General features: G+C 40.0%; 1 protein-coding gene across 2 annotated transcripts; it reads right to left on the bottom strand.

The window, feature by feature from the left end:
- Nucleotides 1-3109: 3109 nt before the first annotated feature.
- On the bottom strand, nucleotides 3110-19915 carry LOC102798931 (monoacylglycerol lipase ABHD2). 2 transcript variants are annotated; one of them, XM_006793896.3, is made up of 11 exons: nucleotides 19487-19915; nucleotides 18385-18462; nucleotides 17513-17728; nucleotides 14645-14820; nucleotides 13327-13494; nucleotides 12262-12445; nucleotides 10491-10583; nucleotides 9810-9911; nucleotides 9574-9643; nucleotides 9386-9470; nucleotides 3110-7013 (listed from the first exon to the last, which is right to left on the bottom strand). In XM_006793896.3, the coding sequence occupies exons 3-11, from the start codon at nucleotides 17719-17721 to the stop codon at nucleotides 6805-6807; spliced, it is 1296 nt and encodes a 431-aa protein (XP_006793959.1). In that variant the 5' UTR covers nucleotides 17722-17728; nucleotides 18385-18462; nucleotides 19487-19915; the 3' UTR covers nucleotides 3110-6804. The 2 variants fall into 2 exon arrangements, with proteins under 2 accessions (XP_006793959.1, XP_006793960.1); XM_006793897.3 differs by having other exon boundaries at nucleotides 18392-18462.
- Between the last annotated feature and the right edge of the window lie 1686 nt (nucleotides 19916-21601).

Below are 21601 nucleotides of genomic sequence, written 5' to 3'. Positions count from 1 at the left end.
TCTTGTAATTACTGATACTGGACGCTCTATGGTCCTAGTTTTACTGGACCTCTCTTCGGCCTTTGATATGGTGGACCATAACATCTTATTATTAAGACTTGAGCACACTGTGGGTATTAGAGGCACTGCCCTCGACTGGTTTAAATCATACCTCGCTGACAGGTCTTTTTCGGTTAACTTGGGCACCTTCTCCTCTTCCTCTGCACCGGTCTGTTGCGGTGTACCTCAAGGATCAGTTTTAGGCCCTATTCTTTTCTTATTGTATTTGCTCCCTCTAGGCGCAATCTTTGAAAAATACAATATTGCCTTCCACTGTTATGCCGATGACATACAGATCTATTTTGAACTTACTGACGACCTTGCTGTGTCTGTGCACTACTTTCAAGAATGCATGCGGGAGGTCAAAGAATGGTTCCTGAGTAATTATCTCATTTTAAACGAAAAGAAGACTGAGATTGTTCAACAGTAAAATCCCTCGTGCCCAACTCTATGCTGCCCTGGGTTCCTTTGCTAGCTCTTCCTGTGACTATGTCAGTAACTTGGGTGTACTGCTGGATAGCTCGCTCAAACTCAATAAGCAAGTGTCTGCTGTAGTGAGATCTAGCTTCCACCAACTGCGCCTCATCTCTAAGGCTAGGCATTATGTTCCACATGAGGACCTGGAGAAGCTTATTCACGCTTTTGTGACCTCCAGGTTGGATTATTGTAACTCCTTGTACTACGGTCTTCCCTCTTCTTTTCTTCTTAGACTGCAAACAGTCCAAAATGCAGCAGCCCGCCTCTTGACTGGTACCAGGAAAGTTTGCCCTATTACTCCTGTTCTAGCTAGCTTGCACTGGCTGCCCATAAATTATCGTATTCAATTTAAAATATTACTCCTTACATTCAAAACTATTAATAAATTAGCGCCGAGTTATCTTAGTAAACTTCTCAAGCCACATACTTCTGCTAGAACACTTATTACTTACTTACTTACTGATCTGCCACTCAACTACTTCTGACCCAACCCAGATCTCGGCTGAAGTCCTGGGGTGACCGTGCGTATACTCGGGCTGCCCCGGTAGTGTGGAATATCCTTCCTCTTGATATCCGCGCATCTGATTCTGTAGCACTGTTTAAATCACGACTAAAAACCCACTTATTCAATCTTGCCTTTCCCTCTAGTTAACATTTCTTTTATGATTTTATATTATGCACTTTTATGCTCATTTAATTCCTTGTTTGTTCTGTATCTGTTGCTTTCCTATGTTTCAGTGACAGCTATCTGCTTGCATACCTAGTACTTGCTTTGGTCCTATTTCTGTTATCTTCCTTTTATTCTCTATGTTACTTGTTAAGCACCTTGGCATACCCTTGGTTTTTAAGTGTGCTTTATAAATAAAGTTTATTATTATTATTATTATTATTATTATTATTATTATTTATGGGAGCATGTATACGGAGAATAAGACAGGGCCCAGAATAGAGCCCTGAGGTATTCCACAAGCGAGTGTAGCCTCACAGAGCATGTTCTGCTCTCTAAGTAAGAGCCAAACCATGTTAGAGCAGAGTCTTGAATGCCGACACGTCTTTAGATGGGTTAATAGGATTGTGTGGTCAACAGTGCCAAATGCTGCACTCAGGTCTAGAAGAATTGAAACTGTACATTTTCCAGAGTCAGCAGCTAAAAGCACATCGTTGAATACCTTCAGTTCAGCAGACTCTGTGCTGTGGAAGGCTCTGAAACTAGACTGATATTTATCCAGAATACTATGTGTGTCTAAGAATGAGGATAATTGGTGGAGGACAACTTTCTTGAGAACCTTAGACAAAAATGGCAGCTTAGAAATTGGTCTAGAATTGCTAAGAACTGACGTATACAAACCAGGTTTTTTTTAGAAGCAGCTGGACAACAGCTTGTTTAAAAGAATCAGGAACAGTCCCATTTGAAGGAACAGTTCTATTTGAGATGCTGCTATTAACAATAGCGAGGATGTTAGGGCTGACTGTCTTCAGCACATCTCTGAGAAATGGTGTAGGTAACACATCCAAGGGGCAAGTAGTTGGTTTGATGTGCATTATTATATCAGTAAGATTGGATAATGAGACTGGTTTAAATTCAGAGAGAAAGGAAGAACATGTAGGTGGTTCAGAAGGGTCTTGGGATGGGAGCCGGATATGTGATCTGATATTATCAATTTTTTCAGTAAAGAACCTTTGAAAATCCTCACAAGTGTGTGAGGCAGTCTTAGATATGGCTGTAGTGGTGGGATGCAGGACAGAGTTGATTGAGTTGAATAGAAGCAGTTCCACAAAAGCAGCTAGATCATCAGTGGGTAGCCAAGTTTCAGTCATAAAAAGAAAGTCCAAGCCATGAGAGACAAACAGGTCATGGTATATGAAGGTCTTAGCAGTGGCTCTGCCCAGGCCTCTGTTGCCAATAAGGAAGTTAAAGACCGCCCTCTGATGGACAAACTATGCAAGCTCAATAGTCATGGTAGATGTTTGTCGCTTATATTTTTATGTATTGGTTATTATAAACGCTAGTATCAATACATCTGCAAGTAGCTAATATCAGCAAGCTGTAGTTTAAATGAATCAGTGACCAATGTTACCTCATACAGATTTCTAGGTCAAGCTGCTTTTTTAGGCCTGGCAAAACTCCAGAGTTGTCCTACCTTTCTGAGTTTTGAATTTTGTCAAAACCTTTCACACGACTTGATTGTAATGTGTACCTAAAATCTGGACTGCAAGCTATTGAAGTATTAAATTGCACTGCATTTAAAATACAGATGCCCTTACAGCATGCAGCATTCCCACCAACTGTTCTGTCCTTAAACACACCACGATTGATCGATAGATAGATAGATAGATGTATGTGTGTTTGCTAATTGACAGCATAGATGGTGAAAAAAACAAAACAAGGTTTGATTTAATTGTGTTTTGATTACTTTTCCTGTGGTGTAGTACACATGATAACTGGGGAGGTAGAAAAGCTATAAAGATAAAAGGAGTCAATACATGAAGGCTCAATTCAGCACAATCTGTGATATATAAATTATTGTTAAATATTAAAGCATGTTCTACATTATATTTACAAAGCTCTAATTGGTGGGGAAAAAAGAAACCATTTTTCTTTTGAGAAAATAATTTATTTTGGAACACAATAAGCACGTCTCCTCACATAATTAGTTCACACGCACACCACTGGTATTTCTTCAACAAACACACCCAGGGTTCAGTATCAGAGTACATTATGTTGTGTGACTGCATCCCCCCCTCTAGTTGTCCCAACACACCCTTTAGCCTTCATTCAGCAAAACTGTAAACACAAAATTAAAGCTGTATAATGATAATTGTAGGTTAACACACAGTGGGCTCCCATCCACTTGCCTGGTACTGACAGTTACGGATTCTCCGTTTAAAAAAATCTTTATAGAAAAAAACAAAAACAAAACAATAATATTAAGCAAAGTTTACCCCAATCCAAGTTTTTCTTCCCAAATGTTTTGGACATTTTAAATTTACTCAAGATATCTGAGTCATTTAGTTTCCAAGCAATTAAATATGAGCCCATAAACTTGATGTTTGAAGCAGTGAGGTTAGGATAAATACAGAGGAACACCATGTTTTATCAGTACAGTAAAATAACATTTCAGATCCCAGATCCATGAGAAAATTATTACAATGAGTATGACATGTTTTGGTCTAATATACTTTGACACCATTTATTGTCACATTAGTGTTTAAATAATAAGAGAATCCCTTCTGTTTGGTTATTGCCTTTATTTTTCCATCCCTGGTCCCTCAAATCTAATATACACCATCTTTACGTAGATATTTTATTTTTGTTGTTAAAGTGAACAATATTGGATTTTTGGGGATCAGAGGTGGTGATATGACAGTATACACCTGCTGTATGTTTACCTATCAACACTCACACTCTACCGCATTTACACAAGCAGATAACACAAGAAGTCATAAGAACAATACAAAATAAAATTAAAAAAATACCCCCAAAATAATTAACTAGAAAAAAAAAATCCAAATAATACATCCAAACTTGCATTTTTGTGCAAAGCTGTGGAGAGGCAAAAACATTTTTTCTAAAAAACAAACAACAACAACAACAACCCAAAACACATGGCTCGTACTGCAGAAACTGGGTTTTTGCTGGTGTCATCGAAATCGAGCCAGAATAAACCCAAACGTGTAATTTTAAATGAGAGCTGTGGACTACAGATGAACCATTTACTATAATCTGACTGTGGGTGGATGAGAGGATGTTTGCCACGAAGACTGGCAGTTGTAGTTCGGTTTCCCTGACAACAGATGGCAACAGTGATTTGTTGTTTGAGCAAATACTGGTTGACGACCGCTAGACGTAAAAAGAAAGAGGGTGTTGGCAGGCCGACTGAAACACCAAACACGATTATGTCACCAATCACATCAAGTGCAGCCTCATTTCCAATACTGTTATAAAACTGAGGGTTTCCACTCAGAAGGCAGGCTGATGACCACCTGCCACAGCACGTCTCATTTTATCTTACAGTACATTTAAAACGACTCCAATGAGACGAAAGACAAAGAAAAACGGGATCACTGGTGTCAGACTGGTGCTTGGTGTTGACAGATGCCCTGAGTTAGAGATGAAGTTGGCCCACATTAGCCAAGCCAGCACTGGTGAGACTAATACCTGGATGTCATAGTATTTGCTCAGAAAGGTTTAAGGCAGTTGTACCTCAGAAAATAACTGTGATAATAAAATTTCCAAAGAGCAAAAAGAGCAACAGATCAGATTCACAATTACAGCACTTTAAATACTACTACTGGTAACCAAGCAACTATTTCTAAAGCTAAGAACAAACTTTGGAATGCCATATATAAGCTTTAATATTCAATTCTTATTATCTGATATTTATTATTACCTTACAAGCTTCTATTGATTGACATTCGGTGCTGTTATATCCTGATATGGCAAACCTTCCAGTACTCAAACACTTCTACTTATCAAATACTATCAACCAGGTATTACGACACACAAACCACGGCCTAGGAAGCCTCATAAAATGCCCTGCTGTCAGTCACTTAATCATTTCAAACCACCCTTAGTGTCTCATCACAGTGTTCAGAAGCAGGTTTTAGATTACACATTTCTTAGCTTTATATTGCCTTGGAAGAAGCTTCCTTAGAGCCCTTACAACAAGGTTTGAATTTAAATCGGGTTTTGAAAAGTCCACAGATCCCAGTCTTACAGTATGATTTCAACAAGAGATGTTTGCGAACATTTTTTCAGCAGTTCGTGCAGCAACACCCTTTATTCTCAGTGCAGTCAACAAAACTGGAACTGGGATTTTCGGCAAAGTCTTTGAAATAAAAAAATATTCCCTACGGTTAAAATCCATCTTCTTTCTTGCATGCAGCATTCTCCATCTAAATTACAGTTAAACAAACACCAGAATCATACGAACAAGCCACTAAAATAAATAGCGGTTGAGCTTTGGTATCTTCAGCCCTCCTACTCGTCAAACCTCACAGCTCAGATTATTACAAATGAAAAATTTGCTTCACATCTGCTGAACCCTTTTGTAGCACCACGCTCGCCAATCAGAAGGCTAAATTTTCAACATTTCAAAGAACCACATGATCATCTGCTGGAAAATGGAAAAGCTGTACTAAGATGTTCGCACCAAACCAGGTGGGTTGAATGTTAGCCTCAGTGCAGTGGCAGTAGGACTGTTGTGTGTGCAGTAAGAGACGGCTATCAGAGACTTGGCTGGACCTGCAGCTGATCAAAGGCAACAGAAAGAGTAAGGAGGGCTCAAAGACACTGACAGACAGACAACGCGGGGAACATTTGATTCATCTAACGTTTCGTTATCATCCTCGCCCCCTCCGTTAACAGTTTCCATATCTGCACTTTGACAAATAAAATGAGGAAAGAGGGAAAATATTGTGGTGTACAGTATGTAAAGTGCTGGAATCAAAGTGACAGAATGCAACTGTGGGAATGTACATGGATCCCATCCGAGGGTGGGGCTCGATCCCTGGTCACGTCTGGTAAGCACCGAAAACTTTGAGTGCCAAAACTATGTGCAGGATGATGTTACGAGCTGGAAACAATGTGTACAATCCTACCTTAATACTTAATAATCTACAGTACATTTACTACAAACAGCAACGCACCCAGAGGAGCAGACATAATGGCCAAGGGCTAAGAACAGAGAATTTAAATCAGACCAACCTCACAAAGACCACCATCCTGGGTCTTTCTCTCTTGGCCTACACAGTCTCACACAGACATACTCACACACGCACACACACACACACACAAAACGGTAACGTTTGTTAAGACAGCAGACTAGGCTATATGGCCTTGGCGGTGATAAGCAGTGAGCTTCTTACAGTTCTTCTTCAATGTAATACGAGGCTTCTTGTGTGCTCTTGTTTCTCACTCGACTACTCTAAAGTGGTGCTCTTGCTTTCCTTTTAAAATGACAGCTTGACTTCATCGTCTGCCACTTTCGGCCAAAAAGAATCACTTAGCCAGGCGTCATTACTGTGTAGATGTAAAGAACCAAAATGTCCCTGCTCCGAGTCCTCGACATGGAAAAGAGCACGAAGGCAGTTAGTTCATTTTGTCACAAACTTTAAGGTGATTGTGATTACAAAGGAGGGCCGGGAAAGGTGGGTTGGTACTGGTGAGTCGCACAGGAGGAGAAGGCAGAGAAGAGATATCAGTTTAGAGTGTCTCCTCAGTGCAGTGTGGGGATAGTGATGTTGGAGAAAGTGAAAGGTTAATGAACAAATGAGAGAGACAGAGGTTTATGCTTTCTCCTTTAAGCAGGAGCCCTCACTCAGGTGGTCACTTTGGCATGGTGGTTTCTGTTTCTCCCACTGACAAATGGCATTGGCGTAACCCACGATCACTTTGTCCATCCAGGTGAGAGGCTGGGGGAAGAGGACTGCACCCTCAAAGAAGCCCAGGTGGCCTCCATGAAGTGTCAGGGCAAAGATCACATTCGGCTTCTTTGCTGGAAGAGGACAAATCACACGGTAATTAGCCCTCTGTACTCTGCACAGTTTGTAATCGTCATCGGAAGAATAATGTTCAACACATGCCCAGAAATGGGCTTGCAAGGGATTGTTAAGGGTGTGTTTGCACAGTCGAGCAGATAACAGTGTGATTACATTTCTGGCCATTAGACACGATCAATATGTTACTCAGTTTGTTTGTCTGACAGATGGCAGAAAAAAAAGTGGTACATCAACTTTGCTCCTTCAACCTGGAGGCTGTTTTTTAATGACTTTAACAGTTGAAACAGGTTTGCCTCGACTGACAGGTCTCACAGATTGTTACACCGACTTTTCATTGCTTCTTGTCTAATTGCTTAAATGGTCATCCAGAATGGAAAAATCTCTTTTCATAGTATAAGACTCATCATTTTCCATACCTCCCTCTTAATAAAGACTTCCATGTTGACAATCTTCCAAGATCCTTACGATTACATTTGTGTCCACATACTTATGGTAAAATAATGCAACCATTAATAATTGACAAGATAGGACTCCAGGCCAAACTTTTTCCCTTAGGAGATGTGACGACCTGTTTTCTATACTCTGTCCATACAGAAAACAGCAGTTTTCACACTGACTTTACGTCATTCATAATATACGAACCCTGAATATCTCTGCATCTGTGCTGCCTAATAAAATATGAAGGACTGCAATTTCCTTTGCTGTTTATTTTATTTTTTTGCGTTGGTTATTCTGCAGTTAAAATATATTTTTATTTAAAATGTATAATTAAAAAAATAATAATAACAATAATGATGATAAATAAAGTCTGAAATGTAAACTAGGTCATCTCCACACACTCCCTCTGCTTGCAGCATAGTGCTGCTGCAGTGAACAACTATGGTGGGGTTTCATAAAAAGGACTGGCCTGGATCTCTTTGGTCTCCTGGTCTTATCTGGGTTAGTGGGGAAGCCTGCTGTAGCAGACTAGTGACTAAGATCCCACTGGGCTTTGAACACTGTGCACTATTCATGACAGCTGCTGAGTTGCCCTTAGACAATCGCGTGCTCATCCAGGACCGAGAACTGCCGCCTCACTACGAGCTGAGCGACAGGTTGGAGCAGAGGCCCGGAGACCAGCTTGTGGTTTAAAGATTTTTCTTAGTCCCTAAACGCATCATTTACCAAGTCATTACTGAATCACAGTTGCATCAGTTTCATCATTTTATTTTGATGAATTATATTATTCAAACATCATTGCAATAAAGAAGCACCAACTATTCTTTGTTTTCTTTAATTCACCTGTAACATTTTTGCTTGAACAGGAACAGTCTTACTTAACAGTCTGCTAAAAACTCTTATCAAACACTTCTAGTCCAGCACCAGCACAGCAAGTGTATTTCTGTCAGTCTTTTGATGGCAGTCAAGCGTCTGAGCAACTGTCTCACATTTTAGGTCAAAGGGACAGCTAATCCACTTTTCTGTAAGTGTTGCTCCCTGGAGACATATAGGATACAGTACCATTTGCTTACAGTAGGGACTCCTCCTACTCTCTCTCTTACATGCACGCACGCACACAAGCAATACTCCTTTCCCAGTAGAGTTAAAAGTGGTCAGTAAGTAAAAATAGCACAGAGTAAGAAGAATGAATGCTTGACTTGATAGACATTAAGTCATGTGTAGCCAGAGTTGCCTGCTTATGTTTATTTATTATCAATCACCCTGCACCATATACTGGAGGACAGAAGGTTTTTGGGGGGCAGGAGACCAGTGAACCCACTTTATCCAACTGGAGGAACACTGTGTTATATTTATGCGTTACAGCCGTTGCCACACAGCAGAAAACATTCGTCACAAACTGTGTGCCCCACCCTGTCCCGGTTGGGGTTGGATGCCAGCTCATCATAGTCCTGCTTAAGGCTGCAGACATGTTTTTGTTTGTTTGTTTGTTTTTTAAAACTACTGAGATTCAACTGAGGCCAGTCTTTAAGACATTAAGTAGTATTTTTAGAACTGTGGAAAATATAGGTGTTACTAATAATCTACAGTGAGTTATTTAAAGTTACATAATACTACAGTGCAGTGGTAGCAATATTCAAAGAAATTGAACCCACCCTTTTCTTTATTTTTAAATTTCCTTTTTATTTCGAGCAGGAAGGTCCAGGTGGGGTTTTTTGTTTGTTTTTTTATTCAACACATAATTTTACAGCAGGATTCTTATTTAAGGTCAGGAGCTTGATTTTTTGATGCTACTGCAGCCACACTATGACAGCAAGTCGACCCTGATCTGCACGGACCATTTAACTGCAACTCTGCCATCTAGTTGATAAGGTGATAAAAAAATATTTTTAGTTCAGCTTCTGTTGCTATGCAACATGTTGGCAATTACCTGCTAGCGTGCGAGGGATGGTGAGCAGTGAGTCATGAACCAGAGGATCATCCGCAGAGTTCACCAACAGCAGTGGCACATTGACCTGGAAATTTAAGAACAAAATGCCATCCATCAAAAAGAATACACAAACAGACCAAAAAAGAGAAAGATGGCATTTCTGAGTCGTATGCAAAAACAGTTCTTACATTGTGAATATAATGTACACAACTCTCTTTCTCATAGTACTCTTTGAGAGAGCGGTGGCCGTGGAATTTTCTGTTGAAACCCAAAAAGATCAGGTATTAGTATTCAGTCCCTAACCCTTAGAGGGGTTTGATAGAAATGACATGAATATCTGATATTTTTCAGATTCTAAGCACTGACAAAAAGTATCACCGGGAGCATCAAGAACATAGAAGAGCTGCAGTTTACTAGAACACACCTCATGATGTTGTCGTCAATCTGCATGAGAGATGTTGCTGTGTACAACCGACTTAGATCAGCATCAATCATTTTGAGCGAATGTCCTCCAAACAGACTGTGCCTGTAACATACAAACATTAACATGAACACAAGTAATTTTACAAATCAATTAGTTCACAGTCATAACTGTCAGCTATGTACCAACTATTCCCTCTATTACACAGAGTGACAACGAAGACGGTTCAAGAATGGTAAGAACTATTCATTTATTTGCAGATAAGCATTTAGAAAGTTACTTTAGATGTTCTTTTTAGTAGGCTAGTGGCTCATTTAGCATTTTTTTATTTTACATTTTTACTTAGTTTTGAGTAGTTTATAGTTGGCTTTATTTATTTTATGGGCACCTTAGCATGTTATAGGTAGGTAGGGCAAGAGCAAGAGAGGCAAGAGGAAGGTACCATTTCAGGCAGTTCAACCTACTCAGATCTGTGAAAATGATCATTGCTCAAATGAACCCACCATGGCTGTGGGTAATCTACAATTTCATTTATAAGAAAATTAGAAGGTTAGATTACTGACTGGGTTGTCTGATGAAATCACGGTCTTTGGTAAACACCATAAAATGTTCTCCTCAAACACTAAACATGTCCAACAGAAGGCACACAATGTACTAAAATTTATAGCTGGGCAACAGTGGTACCTGTGTGAGAGAATGATTTTCTTCATGTTGTCGGCCATGAGAAAGTTATAGAAGCGCCTGAACTGATCCCACTGCAGGAATGTTTCCTGGGCCCTGAGAGAGAGAGGGGAAGGCAAACACACAGGAAGTTAGCTTTGTGCAGACTGTCTGCAATCTAAACAATACGTTGAATGTCCTGTGTCCACTAATCCACTAACACAAAGAGTCACACTGGTTGAGAGTAGCAATGGTGTCAGGCATCAATATGCAGCTCGCTGACAGTGACAAGGTGACTCAAAACAACAGCTCAAGAAAAACAGGTTCAGCAGCTAACTGCTGATTACAAAAAAACAAAAAAGGTTTCTTTTTTTTGTGGCTTTTTCATACAATAAGGCCATAATATTAAACGTGTGTTATTGTAAGAAGAACATACATCGATCAGCCGCAACATTAAAACAGTAGGCAATAGTGAAAAACATTGATCACTCATTCCACTGCAAGCCTTGGGTCCTGGTATTCATGCGGTTGACACTACAATATGTACTGTGCCACCCACCTAAACATTGTTGTAGCCCAAGCACAACCCACTCGAGGCTACGATACTCTTCGATGGCAGTGGCCTCCCCAGCAGGATAATGCACCCCGCCATATCGCAAAAACTTCCCAGGAATTGCTCGAGGAACCCCGAAAAAACAGAGCCAGCCTCCAAATTCTCAATCCGATTGAGCATCAGTCGGATGCTAACAAATGAGCCCGATCCACAAAGGCCTACCCCGAACCCGCAAAGCCCAAAGGATCCAATGCCAACGTCCGGGTGCCAGACACCACAGGACACGCCAAGGGGTCCCATGTCCATGCCCCGACAGGTCAGAGCTGTTGGGCGGCACAAAGGGAACCTATAGAATATTAGGCAGGTGTTTTTAATGTTGTGGCTGATTACTGTACAGCTTCAGCTCTCGAGGTACACTGACAGGAGGGCCAGCTTAAATTTTGGAAACAGATTTTAAATGAAAATGATTTTTTTTTTAAAAAAAGAAAAAAGAAAAACTGCAAAGCCAATTTGACAGACGGCCAGTCTCGACACACACCCATCCCCTGCTGTCCACACTGAAACTTTAATAGACCCGGCCTGTCAAGTCTGCCAAGAGATGCTGTCTGCATTTAAAAACACAGAATCTGACAAGAACACAGAGTGCAGACACCCGCATGCATTAAATAGACATATACATCATAATCTATTTGTAAATATTGTACTTTCAATACATTTATCTGGTTGCTAGTTACTTTACAAAGTAAGGTTTTATTGTTTTTTGTTTTTTAAATCAAACTATTAACTGATTGAAAGACAAATGACTAATTGACACTAGACATTAGCTGGTAGGACTTCTACTACCGTACTTCAGCAAAGAACCATTGATAATGCCCAACATTATCAATGGTCCTGTAGACATTCAGAGTAAACTGTGGCAGGTGAATGAAGGGATCAGACAGGTCCTCAAACAGGTTTTTAAATGTGTTTCGTTTCTTACATTTTAGGAGAAAAATATTATTTTAAGTGGCAACTAGGATAATTATGGTAAAAGGAAGAGCAGAAAAGGGTAACCAGCTGACTGGAACCGCTTTGCAGACTCATGGATAAACATGTGATTATATTATGCAAGCGCTATTCATTTTGTAGAATTATTCTGAGCTTCATTTATATTTAGAAATGTGAGCACATCAGTGTTAGTATTACAAAGCCGGTTTGACAAAACAATGCATGTAATTAAGAAATGAGACCACAGCAACCCACCTCAGCGCGCTGTACCCCTGACAAACGCTGACGCAGCACAGCACTCGCTCCTGGTTAGCCTTGTTCTCCCCCAGGAACTTACAAACGATGTTTCCACCCAGACTGAAGCCCACAACAATGAGCTGGGTGTTAGGGTATGCCCGCTTAATGTAGCCGACCATGGATGCAAATTCCCATGTGCATCCTGTAAAATGAAACAGTATAGTGCTATAATCAAAACACAGAAACATACTTTATTCTACTCAGCACTTCTGGCTGAAGATTTCTTTAATTCAGGGTATCAGATTTGAGTGTCTAAGATCTTTTAAACAGCACAGGTCTCATCATGCCCATAAAAAGCCTTACATTCTTCTTTTTCCATAATTTACCGTTTACCCTGAAATAATGCTGTACAAGCAGGGCAAAAAAAGAAGATAAGCTGTTCGTAAGTGCACACTTTCACCAGAAATGCTTTAAACTAATACCTTCACTGTGCTCACCCCTTTTAATGGATTTTGGAGAGGATAGGTTAAGCCTAAACCACAACAGACAATTGGATGAGAGCAGCAGGCTGAGCCAAAAGCGATGACACAGCATTACTGACAGGACTGAATTCTTTTTATCATTGCAAATAATGGTTTTCATTCTTAGATAGACCTCTGATGAAAAACTGACTGGTGTTTAACAGGGGTTCAGAAATTATTAGGGGTGGGGGGATGAGTCATCACTAGACTAGCTCTGCATGATTCACAGTACAAAATCCTCTACTACGGCCTTTAGGCAGCCCATTTCATTTTTTCAAGCCCCTTTCCTCACTTTCTTCTCATTAGCTGCCCCTCACTGACATCTTCAAACAGATGCAGGCCTTATGAGCCTTGTTTGCTTACACCATATGTAATCAGTGCCAAACTGATACCACCTAAGCAGCATACAGGTAGAAAACTTTTGGTCCACAGACATAAATTGTATATAACATTTGAAACTGGACATTTACAATATAAACATCCAACAATGACAAAAATTATATGAAACACATTTTTTCAAAAGCCACATAGGTACTATTTTGAGTTGGCTCACTGGTCTTACCATAAGTGAACATGCGTGGAGAGGTAAGCTCGATGTTAGGAAGAGCTCCCAGGTGATTCAGCACAGCGCAACGATAACCATCCTTCTGTGCATAATCCACAAAGGTCCGGATGTAGTGCTTCTCACTATGGTTACCGATACCGGGGCATATCACCATGGTGATGTCATCTGGTTGAACAGACAGATGGAGCAGGGCAATATTTGCAAGTGAGAAAAATGTAAGCAAAGATAAAGAAAGGAGAGTGTTACTCTCCTAAACAGCAGATCATCATAACAAAAGGAGCAATGCAAAGCCCGGCAGCCGATCCAAGATAAAGGATAAGGCTGTCAGTTATAGCTTTTCCAAACACAGTGGAAATAGTAACACTACTTTTGTCGGGAGTAAAATGTCATGTGAGGCTCAAGCTTTCTGAGAGGACTAATAGATCCAAGTTAATTTGATTGGATAAGCTCAAGCCTTCAGAGAAACATATGCATCTTTTAAAAAGTCCCTCCACAACTGAATTACACACATCTTATGCGTGATTTAAAAGAACAATAATGCAGCAAAGTCTCTTTAGTAGCTGACTTGCAAGGCCTGGCACAAATAACCAAAGTTGGACATGACACCACTGACAACGAATTTCTTTATTCTCCAAACATCAAACTTGTTTTATTTAGCCATATATTCTATATAAAAACTCTCAGGGGCCAAAGTTTCTTGTGATACCCTCTAACTATTCTTGACCCTTGAATCGAATAATGAAGAAATTTATCAGGAACAACAAAATGGGAGAAACCTCAAGAAGATCAGCAGAGAAGGGATCCCTCGTCCAGGACTGACAAACACTCATTAGGTGTGGCATGAACAGACTAGACAGAAGTAGCAGTAGTAGAATTACAATGTAAAGCAACAGAATTACAGTATGAAACTAAGAACTATAATATATTAGATTTTAATGTTTGTCATGACACTAAAGATCCAACTAAGCAATGTACAGGGGCAAGAAAAAGTGTTCACCCTTGTAGAGCATCACGTAAAAATTCACACAGTAGAGCTGGACAAAATATCAGATCCAGAAGGTCGATTACTCCAACAAAACTTGCATTCAACAAATGAAACCTCACTGAAGATTTGAGTTAGCCCACACCTCCAATGCTGTGAAATGATCTTAGGAGAGCTGTTCACCCCTGGCATCCCAAGAATGGCTGAGCTCAGGCAGTGCTGTATATCGTGCTCATCCATAGCTGTGATGAATGTGCTTTCTCTTGCCCCCGTTCTATACAACTGCATAAAAATGTTGGTTAATAAGAAGTAGATCCTGATCAAATGCATCACCTCCTGTCCGATGATCCCCCAGTGGCTCGAAGAGGTCGAAGGTCGCAGTCGCCCCATCCTGCATGGGCAAATATTTTCTGATTCCACTAGGGTGAGGCGAGCTCACCCGACCAAGTTTACCATACAGTGCCGTCTGGAGGTGACCACTCTTACCCCACAGTAATGGAGGAATGTACCTGAAAACACAAAATTGCATTCCTTTGTTAAATTTGGTCTCGAAATATGAGCCCTCAGCCTAATGGCCAAGGGCAGGGCAAATGCTCAGAGACAAGATCAACACAGCGTTATCTGAAGCACATGCCTTTTGCATTTCTGGTTTATGACAGAGACAGGACTTTCAAGCACAGAGTTTGCACACAAAGTCACATCTCTTTTCAAGACATTTAAAGATTGCTACGTGGACCCAACAGACAGCAACGTTTCATTAGTGCGTAGCTATGTTTTGTAAAGTTATTCGCAGAACCAGCGCTTGTATTCCAGTGACACTTCTGTAGGAGTTAAATGTAGGAGTTGAGTCTTTAGCTTATGTAACATTCCTTTGAGACACTGGGCATTATCATGAATCACTATCACATCTCCACACCGAGAGCAAAATAGTGTGAACTATCACAGAGAAACGTCTTCAACTTGCCACTGCAACTATTTCATCACATATTATAGGTAAAATATTAGGTTTAAAATAACGACAGTGGTGACAGGAACAGATAAAACACCGTGCTTTTCATATAATGCTTCAGCCGTTTAAATGGGATTGACTCACATAAAAGTATTATTCAATATGGAAGATTTTGAAGTGACTCAGGAAGATATTTAGGAACATTTGAGTTAAAGACAGGCTAGATCTCCAAACGCAGCGTTTCGACAGTGATAACTATTGGTTGAGTGCTTATTAATAACACTTTAGTGAGCATTCAAGGCACTCTCTCACTTCTTCAGTTATATAAAAGCCTGTGTGGAATAGTTTCGTGACAAAACTCGGTAGTGAGCTATATCGGATAAACAAGACCAGCATAACTCTGAAGCACAGCTGCAGTGTGGACACTAGCTGTGTGTACAGCACAGCCCAAAACACGACGACAGTCAGCGACTGCCGAGAGTCGAGGCTTCAGTTACATCAACAGTTGCACAAGCTCTTTAACCTTATGTTTCCTCAACTCTTACAGTGGCTCGAACAATTGCTTAATTAACAAATACAGTCTTACATAAGAGAATTATCTGCCACAAAACAGACTATTGCCATTTAGTGATAATGTGATCGCCTCCACGGTGCACTGTAGTTAAAGCTTTACCACATGTTTCTAGAAGGTACTCTGCTGGCTTAATCCATGACTACAGGAAGAGGATGACCTCACTGTTATAATGTAGACAGGAAGCGCGACACCAGAGTAGCTGAGTTTATCGAGAAAATAAAAAATAAAAATAATGCTGTTATCTGTTTTCCTTTGCTTTTAACTGATAAAGTTTGACAAATCCTTTTTAATAATTCGATATCAAATGTAACAGGCTCCAATCTCTCTTTGAATTGGGATAACTAATGTAACCTTCTTGGGGTATGTACAGTGACTGTGCTATTTCCTTTGTAGCTATTAGATAACAGAAAAAAGGAACTGGATGTGTCTGTGTAGCTTGATAAAACAAAGACCCGAAGTCCTGGTCAAAGTCCAAAATGACTCATATCATTTATGATAATTGTATTAATCTGCATGCTATCAGTCTTTACGTTCATTGGGCTTTTTTTCTTTTCTATACACCACATACTGTCAGATGCTAGCTACACACACATTCACACACATGTATAACACTGGCCAATAGGAAAACAAGCTCTACAATGTTTTGTAATATCCTGAACAATCACCTGAGGCAAATCAGACTGCAACTTCTGCCAAATAATGAAATAATAAATAGCGTGCTCTGTCAGTTTGCATGTTATCCTAAACCCTATTCAACTGTCTCCAAACACAGCCAAACAAAAAGGCTGTTCACCTCACATCACCCCTCTTATACTTTCCACTGTGCGATCGATTTATTATGCAACAACACAGGATGTCACGAATTACAAACGTGACTTCACAAAAATGAAGATAAAAAGTGTAGACTTCAAACATCTCTGCTAAACTACACACTGGGACAGACATCTTCCTATTCTAAGCATAGAGCATACGGCTGTTCAGGAGGGAATAATAACAAACTAGCCACAGATGTAAGCATCAGTGTGGCCTTATGATTCAATGACCCTGCAGCTGAAAGGCAAAGGGCTCAGTAACCATCCGTTATGTAAGCTGACACTCGAGGGTGCTTCGAGAGATTCGCCCTACGAAGCTGAAAGTTCCTGTCGAGTGTCAAAGCAAGAGGTGGAGAGATGCTCACTAAGGAAACACAACTGAGTATACAATTCCCACTCAAGGGAGTGTGTTTCCAGCAAAATTACAGGAAGTTTGAGGCATAAATAACCTGGTTTAAAGCTCACAGCAAAGCCTTGTTCTGTTACGGTCCAGGAACGACTGCTTTGCGTCAGTTATTATGAGCTCAGATGAAACATTCAAATTATAGCAGTCATCATAGTTACCCTGAATGTGAGACCAGCATCATCATGAATGCAAATCCTCTTGCCCTGCAGTGAATGAGCCTTTATTTATAATGCAAGTGCAACAAACTCAGTGCACCTTTGAGATAACCCCAAAAATACAGACTCGTGTTTAATTCATGCAAGAGCCAACAGGAAGGCTGTGGTACAGACGTGTGGCACACTCAGGAGCACTGACGATAGCTGGGACCACCGCCAGACAAACCGCTACCTTCACTGCTGCTGCACCGTTGCCGTGGCAACCTCCAAAGAGACATGCACAGAGAGAAAGGAACGCAACTCACTCTTTGGTCAACTGAGAGCAGGACTTGAGGAGGAAGCGGTTGACAGCAGTGTCCTGGTAGATGAGGTCCGGGGGTGCTGTGGGGCTCTTGAGGTTCAAGCAGCGGACAATGATGTAGAGCACCGTGGCCACTGCCGCCAGCTTCATGCCATCAAACATTGCTGGCATCTCGGGAGAGATGGTGTGCACGTCGGATTCGTGGGCGCTCATGATTATTCTAGAAAACAAAAGCAGCCAATAAATGCAGAACTCTATTTTTAAACTGAATTTTAATTTAAAAAGACATTTCTTGTACAAAAGTTTTTTCCCCCCCAGTTCTAGGGATTAACAATGGACTTTAAAGAAATAAATAAATTAAATATTCCTCAGGTGTCCTGCAGCAACACATCTGTGGGAATATAAACTCAAAGGAACTCAGATAAAGCACAGTCAGATAAGATAGACCTGCTTATTTAATACACTCCCTGCAATTACATTACAGCTTAAACTGTGCCAATAGGAAGCCTTGCTGCATAGAAGATAGAGGTGCTGACAATGCTTTAAATAAATCATTACATATAGCAGACATGGTGAATCCTATCTAGCATTTCTCCCACTGTAATGTGCCAGCACAAATTTACATTTTAGCAGATTTATTAAATGTATTAATGTTCACAGCTAATAAAGTTTCCGCAGGTGTGAAATTATAGGTAAACAAACAGAAACTATAAAGGGCACAGAAGAGGCTCAATGCCTTCTATTGCAAAGAAAAAAGGAAGTTCTGATCACTGATGTGCAACGCAAATGTTTGTGTGATGTTGCCAGGCAGCCACATCAAACTGACATAAATAGAAACAGTCATAACTGAAAGCTAAAATAAACTAATATACTTACATTTTACCTTTAAGTTCGCCTCCAATGAAAACTCGTTTCAAAAGGTCCAAAGAAGTGTGAAGTCACAGTGATGTGGTCCTGAAAAGCACATAAAGCAAAACACACACAAAGACCTTCACTGTACAGTATCAAAAAGTTATCATTTTTCCTTAAATAGAAGTTTCATCTAAAATTAAGTAAGAATAATGACACCACTTAATTTGCATGGTAAGTAACTGCTAAACGATTACACATCCTTTTTTTTTTTTTTAAGTTTCATGAATCTAAATATTTTAGTTTTGACTGGTGTCCTAAGCTCTTTCAGACACCTGTCGGCTGTACTTATTTTCTAGCAAGTTCCTGTTGCCATAACCAAGACTGTCAATGTCAAACAGGAAGTTATAACGCTGCTTCCAGAAAACCTAAATGTAACACTTACGAAAAGTCGGCCTCAGACTTATTAGACCTTATTAAAAAGTAAGGCAATTATACAGCAATCACGTGTAAACAAACTTAGCATCAAAAGGCGACGGTGTAAGACAAAAAAGGAGAAAAAAATCCACCCGTATAAAAATAGCTTCAAAAATAACCCCACTAATACCCGTGTGTTTCACTGGAAACCAATCCAGATAGTATATCTGACACATTAATACAACTAATGCCAAGAGACGGCGTGTAAACAGCTTTAATTTTACTCTCTAGTCTTTGTCACGACTCACAACAATCCTGAGACGCACCTTAACAGCCACAGGGGCACACAGATTCCATCAAGTAGCTAACCCAGTGAGAAACGTGGGCTTTCCTGGACGATAACAAGCTCTCTAAGAGCAGGCCAACGGTCCTCTTCCCATACTCCCGATCCTGAAAATGAAAACTGTGTCGCCTTTTGGACGAATTAGCCACCCACCCACCAGAATTTGCCGCAGTAGCTCCACATTAAGACCCCGCTTCGCCCTGCCCCTTTCCTAGCCGTAGTTGATATCGTTTTAGTCCTTAAAAAAAGCAGCGGAGCATACATATTTTTAACGGCCTTCATTTCTATCGCTAATAATCGATTTAATGTTGCAGCATCACTTGAGGACCAAACCGGACATAGCAACAGTCGCATCTCCAGCGTACTTACCTCAGCAGGAAAACTGTGGGTCAGTTGCTTGCTTCTTAAAAGAGGCAGGCCTTATTTATGTTCGCAGGTTTTCTTTTGTTAAACGTGTCTGTAAAAGCATGACAGCCTGATGTCCAGCTCGCCCTCAAAGAGCCGAAGATAGCTGAAGTAGCGACTGCAGCGCTGGGATCCTACTTCCTAGAAGAATCTGTCATTAGCATAACGAAGCCCCCATTGGGTAAAATTGCGATGACGTTTTAAGGCCAGTAACTTTCCACGCCCCTTCAGCGGTGTAATTTTCCACATTACACTACTGGTGGTTTATACATATTATACATATTAGCCTAAATACGCGTTCGGACATCATCTCTATCAATATTTGACCTCTTTATAGGATTTTCTGATACATCTCTGCTAAGAGTATCTGACACACAACCAATACCGTCCCTCCCGAACGTGATAAAAACGTGAACTGAAACCGTTACATAAAGTTTCTTCTGCGCATGTCTCGGTCTATTAGCAACATTAGCATTTAGCTGTTGTTGACAGCTAAGTGATGTCAGCGGATAGCGGATAACTTTGGGTTACTCGTTCTCTAGTTCTACCAGTATTAGCAACGTGAATATTTATTTTCAGGAAATTTGTTATTCTATAATTTAACTACTCAATTCCCATTTACTCTGTGATGGTTATTACAGCATCCTCTCAGCTGTCACGCCCACCTTTGCACCTTTTTGCATCGTAAAGCTTTAAGGATTCGACAAGCTGTAGCCTATTTAACGTAAGCGTAAAATTCACAACAACACATTAGGTTGAAATACAACTATACACATTACATTTAATTGTATTTCAGGTAAACACGGGGGATGATAGACCTAAATGACCAGGCTTCTATTCACAGGTCAAGCCCTTGTCATAGATACGCTGAAGATCAGTGTGACAGGACAACATAACATTCCCTGTCAAAGAGCCTATGAAAAAGATAATTATCAGGAGACATGTTAGGTGATTGGCAGAATAGAAAATAGAATGACCATAGAATGGTCATTTTTTGCTTGCCAATTAAACACAGCCAGTCTACAACTTTTAATAGCTTTAATTTATCACTTTGAATCACTATAACTCCCATGCCTTCACTTTAAATTGCACCTGTACTGTGCTATATATATATATATAAAACATAATGTATTGTACTTTAACACAATTTCTTCTAAAATTCACTATAAAGCATAGATTGTCTGCATTTACAAGATGCTATTTATATTTGCTTATGCAAAGTTATATATGTGTGTTATTGATCGGATCTTTGGGATTACGAGTCTAAAAGAGTACAGATAATTTCATAATATTAATAAGATTAATGTCCCCACTGCTATTGCAGCTTGATATCCACTAGATGGAGACAGAGTTTAATCTCCTTGTGGCGTCTATCAATTTGGCAGGCAACCGAAAGAGGCACTAGCTTTAATGTAGTTTTTCACTTTAGTTTTAAGTACGCTTAGTATTAAGTACTACTTAAAAATAAATAATGGCTATTATATATTTGGTAATAATCTAGCCAGTACCCATGACCAAAGAAAGCGCGTGGCCTCAGATCTGGATCAGTTTGATTTCTGCAGTGTGACTGCTCTGCCACCAAACAGTCGAGTTTTCCCACGAGGATTTAATTTAGACTTGTTAAATCCCTTTGTTTCTTTTATGTTGGGGGAAACAAAAGATCCTGTCAGCAAAATGTTCCAACTGCATGTTTACATGTAATTTTACAGTACTGTGCAAAAGTCTTGGGCCCTCCCTAATTTCTTCACATTTTTCTAGGAAAATGAGAAATATCTTCCAACTGGTTTATTGAAACCTTTTCAAAGATACATGGAAATACAGTATATAAGGCAAAAACAGAATATGTACAATTCTAACCAACTTGAAAGTTAATACATGTTATGATCATCTTTGTTCTTCAACACAGCCTGAACACTCTCAGGCTTCTTTAAGGACATTCAAAGCTCTTCTTTGGATTGTTTACTACATTTTGTAATTAATAGCTTTTCAGTAATTGCTGATTTGGTACAAAAATGCTGTCAAATTGTGCTATCTTTGGTTAGATTCAACTAAAGAAATAGGAAGCAGGCTGCTAGTAGC

This window comes from Neolamprologus brichardi, chromosome 1 (assembly GCF_056152115.1).
Source record: "Neolamprologus brichardi isolate AB-2024 chromosome 1, ASM5615211v1, whole genome shotgun sequence".
Lineage (NCBI taxonomy): Eukaryota > Metazoa > Chordata > Actinopteri > Cichliformes > Cichlidae > Neolamprologus > Neolamprologus brichardi.
The sequence above is the reverse complement of the archived record's forward strand: the minus strand, read 5'-3'. Positions and strand labels throughout refer to the sequence as shown.